The sequence below is a fragment of the Phocoena phocoena genome, chromosome 3 (genome assembly GCF_963924675.1).
Source record: "Phocoena phocoena chromosome 3, mPhoPho1.1, whole genome shotgun sequence".
Classification (NCBI taxonomy): Eukaryota; Metazoa; Chordata; class Mammalia; order Artiodactyla; family Phocoenidae; genus Phocoena; species Phocoena phocoena.
The window spans coordinates 160,705,742-160,723,421 of NC_089221.1; the positions used below are offsets into that span (position 1 = coordinate 160,705,742).

Sequence of the window (17,680 nt, forward strand, 5' to 3'; positions counted from 1 at the left end):
TTGGAACCCTTGTGCACTGCTGGTGGGAACAGACAATGGTACAGCCCCTGTGGAAAACAATATGGCAGTTCCTAAAAAAATTGAACACAGAATTATCATATGATCCAGCAATTCCACTTCTGGGTATGCACCCCAAAGAAATGAAAGCGGAGTCTTAAAGAGATATCTGTGCACCCATATTTGTAGCAGCATTATTCACAATGGCCAAACTATGGAAGCAACCCAGGGTCCACTGACAGATGAATGGACAAGCAAAATGTGGTATTGAGGTAGGATGTAGATGGGCCCCTGGGCTGAGTGGCTGGTGTTTGTCAAGCTGAGTAAACTGAAGCTTGTTTCCCCCTGATATTTCAACGGAAAAGTTAATGGCAGGAGCAGAGGAGAGCTGAGCTCTGCTGGAGTAAAAAGATAAGAGGACCACATCTTTCATTCTTGAGGTCAAGGAGACCTCCCCAACTGCCCATGCACAAAAAAGCTCCTTTGGGGATCAAAAATGGAGGGAGCACTAACCCATAATCTCTGTTCTGTCAATCTCCCAGAGACCCCCCTCACTGGAATACATTTTGGCTAAAAGATGCATGCGTGTATCAGGCAGGGCCCTGGGTCAGGTGAGATGTGGAAAACCAAGAAAGATGATTGGTGAGAGGAAAACAAAAACCCGGAAAAACTGCCCCCATATAAGTGATTTAAATCATCTCTCTGGTGTACTCCTCGTTAGGGAGGATGCCCGCACTCTTCTCTGGGTGTGTATTTCTGCTTTACAAAGTCTCTTTGTGGAACTGTCTCTCTAAAGAAGACGAGGACCAAGGTCCTCTCACCTGCCGACACCAGTATATCCATACAATGGAATATCATTCAGCCTTGAAAAGGAAAGAAACGCCGCAAAGTGCTATAACGTGGACGAACATTGAGGACATTACGCTGAGTGGAATAGGCCAATCACAAAAGACACTGTATGATTCCACTTATATGAGGCACTTAAGAGTAGTCAGAATCATAGAGACAGAAGGTAGGATGGTGGTTGCCAGGGGCTGGGGGGAAGGGAGAATGGGGAGTTAGCATTTAATAAGTATAGAGTTTCAGGTTTACAAGATGAAAAGAGTTATGGGGATGGACGGTGGTGTTGGCCGCTCAACAGTATGAATGCACTTAATACCACCGAACTGTATACTTAAAAATAGTCAAGACAGTAAATTTTCTGTTATTTAATACCATTTAAAAAACCAGGGCTTCCCTGGTGGCGCAGTGGTTGAGAGTCCGCCTGCCGATGCAGGGGACACGGGTTCGTGCCCCGATCTGGGAGGATCCCACATGCCGCGGAGCGGCTGGGCCCGTGAGCCATGGCCGCTGAGCCTGGGCGTCCGGAGCCTGTCCTCCGCAACGGGAGAGGCCACGACAGTGAGAGGCCCGCGTACCGCAAAAAAAAAAAAAAACCAAAAGAAAGAAAGTCAAGTGGCTCCAAGCTCTGTTTCTGTGAATCACCAAAACCTGAAATATTAACCTTACCATTATTAACCTTGTCCTGGCCACTCTCCTTCCAAGATACCTCAAAGCCATCCTCTTCCTTCTACCCCCATGGCTCCTGTGTCAGCCAGGCCACCCCATGGCTCCCACTGCTTCCACCAGCCCAGCCCTGCCCCATCACCTACTCCGTATGCAGCAGAGTTTAGAAATTCCAAACACTGGGGGGCCAAGATGGAACTTAGTTGCCCCTGTGCTGGGATCTGTGGAATTTCCACATTCTGCTACACTGTTCTCTCTTTTTTTTGCGGTACGCATGCCTCTCACTGTTGTGGCCTCTCCCGTTGCGGAGCACAGGCTCCGGATGCGCAGGCTCAGCAGCCATGGCTCACGGGCCTAGCCGCTCCGCGGCATGTGGGATCTTCCCAGACCGGGCCACGAACCCGCGTCCCCTGCATCGGCAGGCGGACTCTCAACCACTGCGCCACCAGGGAAGCCCCCACTGTTCTCTTTATTTTTCCATCTTAAAACACAAACAGGGATAAACAAACTGTGATACATCCATACAACTGAATATTATTCAGCAACAAAAAGAGCTAACAAGCCACGATATGACCTGGAGGAAATTTACATGCATATTACAGAGTGAAAGGAGAAATCTGAAAAGGCTGCATACTGAATGATTCCAACTCTATGACATTCTGGAAAAGGCAAAACTATAGAGACAGTAAAAGTCTCAGTGGTTGCCAGGGGCTGGGGGGAGGGAGAGACAAATGTGCAGAGCACAGGGGATTTTTAGGGCAGTGAAACTATTTTGTATGATACCTTAATTGTCCAAACCCATAGACTATGCAACATGAACCCTAAACTATGGACCTCAGTTAATAATAATGTAACAATACTGGTCCATCGTTTATAACAAATGTATATCACTAATGCAAGACGTTAACAGCAGGGGAAACTGTGTGTAGGGGAGAGGGCGTGTATGGGAACTCACTTCTACCTACTTAATTTTTCTATGAAACTAAAACTGTTCTACAAAAATAAACTCTATTAATTAAACACACACAGCCCAGCATGACTCAGATTACAGCCATGCTTTGTTCTAAGCCCTCCTGCTCCATGTGGAATAAAATCCAAACTCCTTCCCCTGCTCAGTCTGGCCTTGCCACCCTCTCCTCCCTCACGTTGGGCCACTCTCCTCCTCATCTGTGCTGCTTCAGCCACATTGGTCTCCTTCTGTGGCTCAAACTCGTCAAGCTCAGTTCTACCTCAGGGCCTTTGCACAGGCTGTTCCCTCTGCCTGAAATCTTCTCCCCTTGGATTTTCATACAGCTCCTCTCTCATCTTCAGGGGACCTCTTCAGGGGCACCTTTCCTGACCACCCCATGTAACTGTGTGCCTCATCATACCCTACCCCCTTAGCATGCTTCATAGATACGAGAAATTATATAGGTGATGTAGTAGCTTTAAAATATATCCACAAATGCCTTGCTTCTTTTCCTTTCAAGCAGTAGAACTCAATTTCCCCCCTGCTTGAGTATAGGCTGTACATAGTGACTTGCTTCTAAAGAACTTAATGTGGTGGGGACTTCTTGGTGGCGCAGTGGTTAAGAATCTGCCTGCCAATGCAGGGGACACAGGTTCAAGCCCTGGTCCAGGAAGATCCCACATGCTGCTGAGCAACTAAGCCCGTGCGCCACAACTACTGGGCCTGCTCTCTAGAGCCTGCGAGCCATAACTACTGAGCCTACATGCCACAACTACTGAAGCCTGCGCACCTAGAGCCTGTGCTCTGCAACAAGAAAAGCCACCACAGTGAGAAGCCCCCACACCACAACGAAGAGAGTAGCCCCCCGCTTGCTGCAACTAGAGAAAGCCTGCACACAGCAATGAAGACCCAACACAGCCAAAAATAAATACATAAATTTTTTTTTTTAAAGTAGAATGTGGTGGAGGTGACAGTATGACTTGGGAAACCAGATGATAAAAGGCATGTGGCATCCTCCTTGTTTTCTCTCTTGGAGTTTTTATTCAAAGGGAAGTCAGCTGCCATGTTGTAAGGACACTCAAGCAGCCCTATGGGATAGTCTTCAGTGAGGAACTGAGGCCTCCTGCCAATAGCCATGTGAGAGAACTAACTTGGAAACAAATGCTCCAGCCCCAGTCAAGTCTTCAGATGATGACAGCCCCAGCCAACACCCTGACTGCAACCTTGGGAGAGATCCTGAGCCAGCAATGCTAGCTAAGCTGCTCCTGAATTCCTGACCCACAGAACTGTGACTAAATGTTTGTTTTAAATGGCTATGTTTTGGGGTGACTTGTTACACAGCAGTACATAACCATTACGTCTTGTCCAGGGTCTCTCTCTCTCTCGGGCAATGAGCTCCTGGAGGCAGGAACCACGTCTTTCTTGTTCTCTCAGGAGTAAGAAAAGAGCCTGGCACATAGTAGACACTTGAATAAACAAACAAATGAATGAGTGAATGAACACTGGATGCACCGGAACCTATCTATAACAGATCCTGAGTTTTAAGGAAGTTGAGGAGGTTGGACTGGATCCTGGACTCCCTGGCCAAATATTTAGGGAGAGGTGCTAACAGGGTATCCATCCCAATGGGTACCTGGCACTGTAATGAGCACGCCCACACCCTTATCCTACTGCCTACCCGATCCCAGTCCAGAGTGGGATGTGTGGTGAGGAAACAGGTTCCGAGAAGTTGAGCATCTGGTCTAAGGCTGCCACAGTTCACACGAGACAGAGCCTGGGTTTGCCCAGCCCCGGGGTGGATACTGTTGCCATTGTCCTGTGCATCCTGCAGTTTTGTCCTACAGGGAGGTTTCACAAGGCTAAGGGGGAGAGGCAAGCTGCTGGGTGTCACATTTCCATGACCACGGCAGAACTGGTCTTTTCTTGCTCAGTGTGTGTGTGTGTGCGTGTGTGTGTGTGTGTGTGTGTGTGTGTGTGAACTGTGGGAGGGCATACAAAGGTCACAGCTCACTATTTCTGACCGGTGGAGACCTCTGGCAGCTGCCAGGACTTGGCCAGCTTTCAGAGTGACTCAGTGGCTTTGGCCAATCCCGCAGAGGGTGGGGGCCTCTGCTTGCTAGTGCATGACTGTGGCCTTGCCTCATGGGCTGTCAGCAAGGCAGGGCCCTGGGACCAGAACTGGGTCAGACGATTGGCTTCTGGGGACTGGGGGGGGCTGAGCAGGTCATCAAGGCTGGGCCCCTCGGGAGCCAAGCGAGTGACACTTCACCGCAGCATGGGCTCAGCCAGCCGTGTCCCTGTTCCCCCGGCCCCTGGCACTGACGCTGGGCCAATTTAAGGACTGGATACTTTCCATGCCCATAGCTGCTGCAGGCGCCATCAGGGTGTTCCTCTGAGAAGGAGGCCTCACTAGGGACAGAAAGTTCGGGGTGCCCCACTTCCTCAGTAAGCCCCAAAGTGGACGAGGCAAATCCCTGATGATGCCAAGAACTGCTGTGGCCCAAAGATCTCAGGGAATAAGACCCAGGTACACCCAGGCCCTCCCTGCTCTGGTTGACCCTGAAAGCCAGAGGGAGCCGCTCGCAAGGGAAACCGGACCCCAGGACGTGCCTCCAGAACCCCACAAGCCAGCTTTGAGGCAGTGGTCTGGCCTCTCCCAGCCCATCCCCTCCTGCTCAGGGTCACCCCATTCCTGGGTCCCGTGGGCTCTGAGGAGGACCAGAGCACCAGGACCCATCCTCAAGGGGCCAGAGGGCAGGGGTTCAGTTCCTGGGCCCTGTGGCAACAACAGCAGAAGGAGTAATAGTAACTGTCACCGCCGCCAGCTCCACCATGCACAGGCCAGGCAGAACCCGCCCGCCACCCCAACAATCCAGACCTGTAAACCCCAGGGGCTAAGACCATGGCCATCTGCATTTCCCATGCAGGCTCCCGGCTACGCTGTGCTGGACATGAGAATGTGACTTCAAGTGGAAGAACCTCAGCAGCCGTGCCTGGGGAGTGAGGACTCACCACATACTCCCCGACTTGTCCTGCTCCCCGAAAGCACTATAGGAGCCATCTTGGTGCTTGTAGGTCAACTGTCTCTGGTAGCCTGTGGGGCAAGAAGATGGGACAGCACCCTGGTGAATGGCTGGCCGGCCAATGTCTTACCCCAGGACCCTGAAACAATGCCACACCCACATCGAGGGTTCCTGAGACTACCCCACGCCCACAGCTGGGGTCCTTGAAACTGCCCCACGCCCACAGCTGGGGTCCTTGAAACTGCCCCACACCCACAGCTGGGGGGATTGAAACCTCTACTTTATTCTTCTTTTGTTTCCTGATATCGCCCCTTTGTGACTCCTGGTCACACACCGGCCCCTCAGTCGTACCTGGGGCAGGGGTTGGTCAGTGAAATGCACCATCTCCAGGCGCCCTCGAGCTTGGTTTGCTCAGAGCAAGGGAGCAAGGAGGGACAAGAGGGAGGGAGGTCAGGTGGGTTACTGGGGCCTCCAAGGCTGGGCTGGGTGGTTGGTCTTATTGTGAGGGCAGCAGGGGGCATGAGTGGAGGGGGTGAGGGGAGCAGGGGAGGGGTGTGAGGGGACAAATGTAGTGGGTGGATCGTAGGGTCCAGAGAGGAAGCAGAGAAACTGGGCAGGTGGGGACTGTCTAGGCGAGCATGACCATGGGCTTGGAGCGGGTGGTGGGGACAGGGAGGGAGGGGTTCTGCGGTATAGGCAGAGCTGCCTTAGCTGAATAAGATGTGAAGGAAAAGAAGGATGCCGAGGGCATCAAGGTTTGCGGCCTGAAAGGCAGGAAGGATGGAGCTGTGCCCATGGAGGCGGGGAAAGAGGCAGGAGGAACTCTGAACTGGGTGGACAGTATCTCCCCCGCCAAATTAATGTCCACCTGGAACCTCAAAATGTGACCTTATCGGGAGTGAGGTTCTTTGCAGATGGAATTATGTTCCTGGATTAGGCTGGACCCTAAATCCAATGACTGGTGTCCTTCTCAGAGGAAAGAAAGGGAAACACACAGATATAAAAGGGCTTGTGGAGACGGAGGCAGAGAGCGTGGTGATGTGTCCACAAGCCAAAGAACACCTGGAGTCACCAGAATTCCGCCAGGACAGAGGCCTGGGACAGATGCTCCCTCGGAGCCTCCAGACGGAATCAACCCTGTTGACACCTTCATGTTGGACCTCTGGCTTCCAGAACCATGAAGGAATAAAGTCCTATTGTTCTAAGCCACCCAGTCTGTGGTACTTTGTTACGGCAGCCCCAGGAAACTAACACCAAAGGTTTGCCGGAAAACCAGGGGGACGGGGGTTAATCTGGGGCTTGTTGAGTCTGAAAGGCCAATTGGCTGATAAGCCTCAGGTCTGGCTGTCCCGGGGTGGGGTCCAGGCTGCCACTCTCCCATACAGGTCATCGCACTCTGGGTGGCATTCAAGGGCCTGAGCCCAGATGAGTCCACTGAGGTATGCCTGGCCCTGGGAGGCCAGGGCCCACCCACCTCCAAGACCCTCACAGCACATGAACCTGAGCCCCCCGTCCCCACGATGGACCAAGCAGACTTGGGGTTCTGGGCAGTCTGTGGTCAGCCTTCACGAAGCCAAACCTTCAGCCCATGGCAACCCCTGAGTTCTCTTTTCATCTGAGAGTTGTACGTTCTTCATAGTAAGTTTTTTCATTTTCTCATCCACAAGGACAGATGGTTCTAGATCATCAGGACTGCCCTTGGAGTACAGTAACTGCGGGAACCGTAACAGGCCAGGAGGCAGGGACCCCAGACTCGCCTTAGGGATCGAGATTGTCACATGCCTCAGTTTCCCCATCTGATAGGGGCCAGCATCGTCTGAGCCAGGCACCTGCGGGTCCTTTTCGGTGGCAGAAATTTCCAAGGTTGTGCCCGTGGGTTCTCATCTCCCTCTGGCTGGGTCTAGTGCCCTGGCTACCCCTCGTGCCCCAGTCCAGGGGAGCCTGCAGTCTGAGAAGCCCCCACCACTTGCCCCTATGAGGTTGTGGGCACCTCTTCACTCCCAGGAGCTTCACTTTGCTCATCTGGGAAATGAGGACCATCAGTGTGGAGGCTGCCGGGAAGGCAACTCAGGGCAGCGTGGATGGAGCGGCACTTGCCTGGCACAAGATGGATGCCAGCTTCAGAGCTGGGTCCAGCCCCCTCCATGCGCTCCTTTCACTTCAGCTCCAGCCCAAGGCTAGAAGCAGAGCCCAGGAGGCCCCAGGACCTTGGGATCAACTGACAACTCCCTTGTTACACAGGTAGGAAACCAAGTTACTGAGAAAAGCAGGCCCTACCCGAGGACACAGAGTGGGAATCCATGACAGAAGTGAGACCCCACCTCCAGCCTCCCACCCCCTTCCTCCTACCTGTGGGGCCTAGATGTGCAAAGTGGGTAAGACAGGGCCCTCAGAGGCCTTGTCCGCCCCCCTGCCTCCGCCCCCTCTGCCATAAGGCTGTTCCCTATCCTAAGGACCTGAGTCATGGCAATGGAAGATGTTCAGTGCTGTGTTATTTATATCTGAAGTTCAATGCTGCTTTGTTTATTTCTGAAGAAGTTCAGTGCTGGTGGTTTATTTCTGAAGATGTTCAGTGCTGCATTATTTAGCAAAAAAAAACTGGAAATAACCCCAGTATGTCCAAAAGCATAGTTCAGTATGTTGTGCTCCATAAATGCACGTGATGAACAAATAGTGTAGTCTCCAAAGTGATTATGAACTGAACACATCCTGAGACCCAGCGATTTCACCCCACAGAAATTTGGACGTGTTGTCACCAAGTACACTAAGAGGGTGATTAATGGCAGCACCATTCTGAAATCCCTGAGTTGGAAGCTGCTCCAAAGCCCATCAACAGACACACTGACTATGGTCTCCCCACACAGCAATGGAGGTGAACAGACCACAGGTCCCCACAGCCCAGTGGACGAATCTTATGCACACCGTGTGGGGTTGGGGGTGGAGGGCATGCCATAGGATGCCATGTTATGAGACACCAAGAGTGGCAAAGCTAATCTTTGCTCCTGGAGGGCAGAGGAGTAAACCCAGAGCCAGCAAGACAGGGAGGTTATGGGGATATTTTTCCCTTTCCGGATGTTTTTATAATGCTATTATACTGCTCTGGTTGTTCAAAATATCTACATTTTTAAAAGATGCTATTCCTCTCCCCATGGCTGATTACCAGCATTCAGAGCCTTTTCCTAACAGGTGCAGACACCAGGTTCCTATTAACAGGGACCCCATCAGGCCAACCAGAGTGGCCTCTTTCACCCACTTCTTTGCCTTCTTCTACATCTGTCGCACTTGGCATATGAGCTGCCCCCCCCAGCATGGTCAAGGCTACCTGCAGTCCCACCCCCTCCACCCAGGCAGTGTCCCCAAGTACCTTGCACCAGGTAATCAGTGGTCTCCCTTTCCACCTCAGGGCTGAGCTGTCGGGTTTTCTGGAGATACTTCAGGACAAAGACGTTGGGTGCAAAGTGGATCATGTTTTGCTCTCCGCAGCCAAAGGGCAGGCGCAGGTGGTTGCTGAGATGGTTCAGAGTTGGCCCCATGACATCTCCTGGTGGGAAGAAAAAGAAGGATGGGCTGGGGACTGGTCTCACCCAGTGCCCTGGCTGTCCTACGGACAGCTTTCCTTAGAGAGAGCCCACTTGTGGCCTAACACCAGCAACCCATCCTCTAATTGCCAGTGCTGCCCTTTGAAACTGGGCTGCACCCTTGCCCAGTCAGCCTGCTTGGTCTCCTGGCTTTGGTGAACACCCACTGGCCCTTTCTTCCATACCTCCCTCTGTGTTCTTTAGTTTTAACTCAAGTGCTCTTTCTCTACCTTTCCATTATGTTAAATGCTCTTTCCTTTCTGGCTTTTTAAACAGGTGCAATTAAGGCTATACATTTCCCTCTTAGTACAATTTTGGCTGCATCCCACAGACATTAAGATGTCAATCCAGCCATGCGATTCCATTCTAAATATTTTTTCTAACTTCCAATATGAAATGTGATTTTTCTCTCTGTGAGTATTTAGATTTTTTATAAAACTCTTCCCACATGTGTGGTATTGTTGGTGTGTTTTTAAAAGTTCTTTTTTTCTCTTATTTCTGACCTACTATGTTCTCATCCCTTCAGTACCCTGCCTTCCTCTCCCTGGCCTCTATGCCCCAAACATTGCTGATGGGCCCTCCGGAATCCCCACTGTCCCCTGATTGCACCTCTCTTCCTTCCTCAGCCTTTCCTCCTGCCCCACTGAGGCTGCCACTGCTCTTGCAGCCTCCTCTTGTGGCAGGGCCTACCTGGCTACTTTCTCATCACCCTTCTCTGGGTTTTCCAGCTTCTTCTCCAACCTTCCATCCCACTGTGCTGATGACACTGACTGGCACACAAGTCCCTGCCTTCACCTCCTCTCCACTGCTGTCCATCTGCCTTCTCCCCTACATCCCTCACCTCCATCTGTGCCACTCATCCCCAAGGCCACATTTGAGTTTATCTCATGCTTCAGAAGTCATAAACTCCAATATCCTCTGGTCTGGTCACAACCACCACCCTGCCCAGGACCCAGGGCTTCCATCCTCTGATGTCAGAGAGACCCAAGACACCCTCCTTCAGGCCTGTCTGCCTCCTCCTGGTGTCTCACCCTCACCTCACCCTTCCAATTCCCAGCACTAGATGGATCACACAGTCCCCACTTTCCAATCCTATGCCTGGGCTATAGGAGACAATCCACAGCCCAAGAGATCCCTCGCCACAGCCTCTTACCCCTGCTCAGTAAATGCTCTAAGCGTTTGAAATGGTCCTGCCCACTCAGCTGGACACCCAGAAGCCCCGCCCTCCACCCCATACCTGGTTAACTTCACCTGGCCTTTCAACCTTCTTGTATATCACCCCAGACCCACTGCCCTCATGGAGTTCACCACCCACCCTCCCGGTTGCCCCACACAGGGCAAGGACCTGCCTTCTCAGCCAGACTAGGAAGCCCTGAAGGTCGGGTTTGAGGTCATCTCTGAGTCTGGCCCCAGCGCCCATCATGGAGAAGGCACTAGAAGCTGCTTGTCAGGTGAGTGGGTGTGTGGTTGGAGGCCCCGGGGCACAGGTCCCCAGCAAAGCCTGGTATGAGACTGAGCCCAGAGTAAACACTTGTCCCTTGGCCTGGGTTCTTGCTCCTGTCCTCCCCAAATCAGGCTGCAGGGCAGACGCACCTATGATGGAGGCGGCTGCACGCTCAGACCCAGGGATGGCACTGTGCGGGACCCCCAGAGTGAAGGCTTCGCTGTAGCTCTCATCTACTTCCACCTTCCTCCAGATGCGGAACTCGCCCACAGAACCCCAGCCAGTGGAGAAACCGATGAACTGGACCTCTGGTGTCTTGGGGAGGGTCCAGGCCATGATGACAGAGTCATTGGATGGCTCTGGACCATGGCCAACCTGGAAAAAGAGGCCAATGCTGCTGGATGCTGGCAGGAAGCGTGAAGCTGTGCTCAGACATGGTCAGAGGCCTTGGCCACGCTCATAAGTTGGGGCGGGGTTCTCAAGGGGTCAGAGATGAGAGAAACTATAGACACCACACTGTTCATGAAACACCCAACAGAGACACAAGTGTGGCATCTGCAGGTTCCAAAGTCGCTGGGCTCCCTGGAACCTCTGGATCTTAGCATATGCCTGGCAAACTCCTCTATTTGTACTTCAAAACCCCACTTGGCTATATCTCTCCTCTAGGAAGCTGTGTCAGCTGCTTCTTTTCTATGTCTCCTTTGCTTGGCCCAGAAAGAGTCCACAGTCCCCATTTTACCTGTTTTATCCACTTTCTTTCTCCCTGACCATCCACCACCCTTCAGCTCCCAGATCCCTAGGCACTTCCTCCACCACAGCTCTCACCACCTGTTTTTTGTACGTAACTCCAGGCAGACTATGAGCAACTTGAGAGCTGCCTTGTGTTTCTTCTCTCTCCTCCCCACCCCTATCACATGTATCAGGAAGCAACAATGCCAGAGGACCAGGAGGTTCCCGCGCCCACCCCAGGCAAGCCCAGCCATGCCTGGATGAGCCCGCTGTGCCAGCTGATCCAGAATGTTCTGAATTCATCCCAGGAGAGGATCTTGGCTGTGTGTGTGCTGGCCACGGGCTCGCCCATCTTGCTGGTGGAGATCCAGGACCTGGTGTTCTGGTGCCCTCCCAGAACGATCTCGATCATGCCCGCCGTGTCCTGGGGTCCTGGGGACAAGGCCATGCGGGCATCGTTGTGGGCTCGCACGGCCACGTCAAAATGGGTGAGGCGCAGCGGCCGCTGCACATACTGGAACTCGTACTTGTTGGGTGTGGAGATGTGGACTCTCTCTGGATGGAGGGAAGGAGAAGGGGTGTTGAGGGGGCACCGAATCATCCTACCCCCACCCCCCGCCCATGCCCAGAGCTAAGCATCGGGACCTCAGGGGGCCAGCCTCACTGTGGCTCCCCATGAAGCTGCAGGAAGCATGGTGGAACGGAGCTGGCTTAATGACCGTTTTGTCAATAGCACACAAAAGATGAAATGCTCACAGAGATAAATCCTACAAAAGACGTGCAAGACCCATAAGCTGGGAACTGCAAAATGCTGCTGAAACTAAAGACACAAATCAATGGAGAGCTAGAGCGTGTTCGTGGGTCAGAAGATAACACTGCAAAGATGTTAATTATTCCCCAAACTGATTTATAGATTCAATCCAATCCCAATCAAAATCTCAGCAGAGTCTTTTGAGGAAACTGCCAAGCTGATTCCAGAATTTATATGGAAACTCAAAGGATCTAGAAGAGCCAAAACAACTTTGATAAACAAGAACCAAGTTTACTCACACCCTCTGACACTGAGACGTACTCTAAAGCTAGAGCAATCACAAGAGTGTAGCATTGGCGTCAACATAGACAAATGCTCAATGGAACAGGACAGGGAGTCCAGAAATGGACCCACACATGTATGAGCGACTGATTTTCAACAAAGGTGCAAAAGCAATTCAATAGCAAAAGTCTTTTCAACAAATGATGCCAGGACAACCGGGCCTCCAGATGCATAAAAAGGAACACTGATCCATACCTTGCATGGGCTCCAAGAAGTAACTCGAAACAGATCATAGCCATTTTATAAATGTAAGACCTAAAACTATAATACTTTGAGAAGAAAACGTAGGGTTGGGCAAAGATTTCTTAGATAAAACAACAAAAAATAATCCATAAAAGGAAAAAGTGATAAGCTGGGCTTCATTGAAATGAAAACCTTCTGTTCTTTAAAAGACACGATTCATCCAATGATGGACACTTAGGTTGCTTCCATCTCCTGGCTATTGAAAATAGAGCTGCAATGAACATTTTGGTACATGACTCTTTTTGAATTATGGTTTTCTCAGGGTATATGCCCAGTAGTGGGATTGCTGGGTCATATGGTAGTTCTATTTGCAGTTTTTTAAGGAACCTCCATACTGTTCTCCATAGTGGCTGTATCAATTTACATTCCCACCAGCAGTGCAAGTGTTCCCTTTTCTCCATACCCTCTCCAGCATTTATTGTTTCTAGATTTTTTGATGATGGCCATTCTGACCAGTGTGAGATGATACCTCATTGTAGTTTTGATTTGCATTTCTCTGATGATTACTGATGTTGAGCATTCTTTCATGTGTTTGTTGGCAATCTGTATATCTTCTTTAGAGAAGTGTCTATTTAGGTCTTCTGCCCATTTTTGGATTGGGTTGTTTGTTTTTTTGTTATTGAGCTGCATGAGCTGCTTGTAAATTTTTGAGATTAATCCTTTGTCAGTTGCTTCATTTGCAAATATTTTCTCCCATTCTGAAGGTTGTCTTTTGGTCTTGTTTATGGTTTCCTTTGCTGTGCAAAAGCTTTGAAGTTTCATTAGGTCCCATTTGTTTATTTTTGTTTTTATTTCCCTTTCTCTAGGAGGTGGGTCAAAAAGGATCTTGCTGTCATTTATGTCATGGAGTGTTCTGCCTATGCTTTCCTCTAAGAGTTTGATAGTTTCTGGCCTTACATTTAGGTCTTTAATCTATTTTGAGTTTATTTTTGTGTATGGTGTTAGGGAGTGCTCTAATCTCATACTTTTACATGTACCTGTCCAGTTTTCCCAGCACCACTTATTGAAGAGGTTGTCCTTTCTCCACTGTACATTCCTGCCTCCTTTATCAAAGATAAGGTGACCATATGTGGGTTTATCTCTGGGTTTTCTAAGCGTCCATCATCGGATGAATGGATAAAGAAGATGTGGCACATATATACAATGGAATATTACTCAGCCATAAAAAGAAACGAAATTGAGCTATTTGTAGTGAGATGGATGGACCTAGAGTCTGTCATACAGAGTGAAGTAAGTCAGAAAGAGAAAAACAAATATCGTATGCTAACAACACATATATATGGAATCTAAGGGAAAAAAAATGGTCATGAAAAACTAGGGGTAAGATGGGAATAAAGACACAGACCTACTAGAGAATGGACTTGAGGATATGGGGAGGGGGAATGGTAAGCTGTGACAAAGTGAGAGAGTGGCAGGGACATATATACACTACCAAACGTGAAATAGATAGCTAGTGGGAAGCAGCCACATAGCACAGGGAGATCAGTTCAGTGCTTTGTGACCACCTAGAAGGGTGGGATGGGGAGGGTGGGAGGGAGGGAGACGCAAGAGGGAAGAGATATGGGAACATATGTATATGTATAACTGATTCGCTTTGTTATAAAGCAGAAACTAACACACCATTGTAAAGCAATTATATTCCAATAAAGATGTTAAAAAAAAAAAAGAGTGTGTCAGTAAAAAAAAAAAAAAAAAAAAAAAGACACTATTAAGAGAACGAAAAGACAAGCCACAGACTGGGAGAAATACCTTTGCAAAGCATTTATCTGATAAAAGACTTGTATCCAGAACACATTTTTTAAATCTCTCAAAACTCAATATAAATAAACAACTCAACTTTATTTTATTTTATTTCACTTTGGCTGCACCATGCGGCTTATTAGATCTTAGTTCCCCAACCAGGGATTGAACCCAGACTACGGCAGTGAACGCACTGAATCCCAACCACTGTACCACCTGGGAACTCCCAACAACTCAATTTTAAAAAGGTTAAAAGACACTTCACAAAAAAAGATAGACTAATAGCAGATAAGCATATGAAAAGACGCTTAACGTCATTAGTCATGATGGAAATGCAAATTAAAACCACAATGACATACCACTAGACACCTATTAGAATGGCTAAAATTAAACAGACAATACTAAGTGTTGATAAGAATGGGGCAGAACTGGCTTATCCAGTGCTGGTGGGAATGCAAAATATTACTACCACTTTGGGAAACAACTGACAGTTTCTTAGAAAGTTAAACACAAACCTACTACATGAGTTAGCTATTCCACTCCTAGACATTGACTCAAGAGAAAGGAAAACACATCACCCATACAAAGACTTGTACATGAATGTTCATAGCAGCTTTATATGAAATAGCCCCAAACGGGAAATAACTTGAAAAAATAACATTCAAAAAGTGAATGGATAAACGAAGTGTGACACATCCATCCAATGGACTCCTACTCAGCCTTAAAATGACTGAATTATTGACACACACAGTATGGTTGAATCTCAAAATTATTATGCTGAGTGAAAGAGGCCAGACAAAAAGAGGACATTCCCCATGATCCCATTTATGTAAAATTCTAGAAGGTGCAAAGTAATCTATAGAGAAACAGAAGCAGATCAGTGGTTCCCTAGTGGCAAGAGTGGACAGGGTGAGAGAGTTCAAAGGGATGTGACTTTAGGGTTAATGAAAATCTTCATTATCTTAATTGTGGTGATGGCTTCACAGATGTACACACATGTCAACATTTATCAAACTACCCTTAAAATATGTCTAATTTATTGTATGTCAATTATACCTCAATAAACATGTTAAAATGTTACTGACCTTACTTTGAATACAAATATATTTGGCCTAGTGTTGATTATGATATAAGAAGTACAAACAATATATAAATGTCCAATAATGTTTCAAAATGTTCCATAATGATCAAATTTTGGAGCAGTCCTTTCATGGAGCATACTAAAGCTCTTTTGAAATGCTGTTTATAATGACTTTACAATAACAAGGAAAAGTTCTCAGGATGTGTTAAGTGAGAAAGGCAAGATATAAAATTACATAGCTCATGAGTCACAACTGTGCTAAAACAAACAATAATCAATCCTATGAAAGTGAATACAACAAAATGTCAAAAGAGGTCATCTTTGGGTATGAACCAGAGGAGATAGTTTCTGTCTTTCTCTCTTTCTAAATTTTCTCTAATACACAGGTATTGCTTTTTCCTTTCCCAATTTTTAAAATTATGGTAAAATACACACAATGTAAAATTTGCCATCTTAACCATCTTTAAGTGTACAGTTCAGTGGCATTAAATACATTCACATTGTGCAAACATCACCACCATCCACCTCAAGAACTCTTTTCATCTTGTAAAACTGAAGCTCTATACTCGCTAAACAATAAACCCCCACTTTCCCCTCCCCCCAGCCCCTGGCAACCACCACTCTACTTTCTGACCCTATAATTTTTACTGCTCTAGGGAGCTCATATAAGTGGAATCATATGGTATTTGTACACACGCATTGCTTTGTTAAAACGTTTTTAATTTAAATTTTACTGAGATAATTATAGATTTATATGTGACTCTAAGAAATAACACAGAGAAATCTGTGTACTCTTGACCCAGTTTCCCCAATGGTAACATCTCACAAAATTCTAGTATAGTATCACTAACGGGATATTGGCACTGTTACAATCCTCATTCAGATTTCTCCAATTTTATTTTATGGGAGAAAAATAAATGTTGCCATTTTATCATCACACCCACACCCTTTCTCCTTGCCCTAACAACCAATAATATGACAACCATCTCTAAAATTTTGTCATTTCGAAAAACAGAATCTTTTATGTACCCTTTTAGGATTTTTTTTTTTTTTTTTTTTTTTTTTTTACTCAATCCACTTCATCCAAGTTGCTGCATGTTATCAATAGCTTCTTCCTTTTTACTCTAGATAGTATTCTAAGATATGGATGGACCACAATTTTTTAACCATTCACCCACTGAAGGACATCTAGACTATTTTCAGTTTGAGGCTATTGCAGATAAAGCTGATATGAACAGTTGTATACAGGTTTTTGTGTGAACATAAGTCTTCATTTCTCTGGGATAAATGCCTAAGAGTGTAGTTACTGGTGGGTATGCTGATGGCATGCTGTCTTTTAAGAAACCACCAAACTGTTTTAAGAAACCACCAGCAGTGACTGTACCACTTTACATTCCCACCAGCAATGGGTGAGAGATCCAGTGTCTCCACATCCTGGCCATCTTTTGGTGCTATCTCTACTTTTTATTTAGTCATTCTGGTAGGTGTGTACTGATAACTCACTGCATTTCAGTGTGCATTTCTGTAATGGTTAACAATGTTGAGCACCTTTTCGTGTGTTTATTTGCCACCTGTACATCTTCTTCGGTGAACTGTTTATTTCTTTTGCCCATTTTCTAATTGGATTGTTTGTTTTATTTACTGTTAAATTTTGAGAGCTCTTTATATATTCTAGATCCTAGTCCTTTGTCAGATCTGGGTTTGGAAATATTTCCTTCCAGTCAGTAACTTGAATTTCCCCCCATTAACAGCATCTTTCACAGAGCAAACATTTTTCATTTTGATGAGGTACATTTATCAATGTTTCCTTTTGTCATTCATACTTTTGGTAATATGTCTAAGAATTCTTTACCTAGCCCTAGATCCCAAAGATTCCTCCCATGTTTTTTTTTCTAGAAGTTGTACAGTTTTACATGTAAGTTCGTGCTCCGTTTTGAGTTAATTCTTGTATAAGGTATGATCTTTCAGTCGAATTTCATGTTTCTGCCAATGGATGTCCAATTGCTCTGGCATCATTTGTTGAGAAGGTTCTCCATCCTCCATTGAACTGCTTGTGCACCATTGTCAAAACTCATTTGAGCACATATGTGATGTATTGCTATTTACTGAAAAAAGGGAGGGGGGGATGTTAAAGGAAGCCTGTGTCCAGAGTGTGCTGTGGGTCAGGGGACCTGTTGTGCTGAATGCTTTGGGAACAAGGAGGTGGTACACCTAGAGGGTAGGCATCACCAGGGGACTCCACTTCAGATCCTCTGCTGTGCCTCTTGGCAAAACCTGCCAGGTGAGTGCCCAGTGCC

The 17,680-nt window shown here is 47.6% G+C and overlaps 1 protein-coding gene across 1 annotated transcript in view; it reads right to left on the minus strand.

The window, feature by feature from the left end:
- Positions 1-17,680, minus strand: part of CPAMD8 (C3 and PZP like alpha-2-macroglobulin domain containing 8) — a 99,249-nt gene that overhangs the window by 18,603 nt on the left and 62,966 nt on the right. Inside the window, exons 24-27 of the mRNA XM_065873781.1 lie at positions 11,483-11,781; positions 10,647-10,872; positions 8,840-9,016; positions 5,465-5,546 (exon numbers count right to left, since the gene is read on the minus strand). Of these exons, the coding sequence (XP_065729853.1) occupies positions 5,465-5,546; positions 8,840-9,016; positions 10,647-10,872; positions 11,483-11,781 (784 nt within the window). The remainder of the gene's footprint in view (positions 1-5,464; positions 5,547-8,839; positions 9,017-10,646; positions 10,873-11,482; positions 11,782-17,680) is intronic.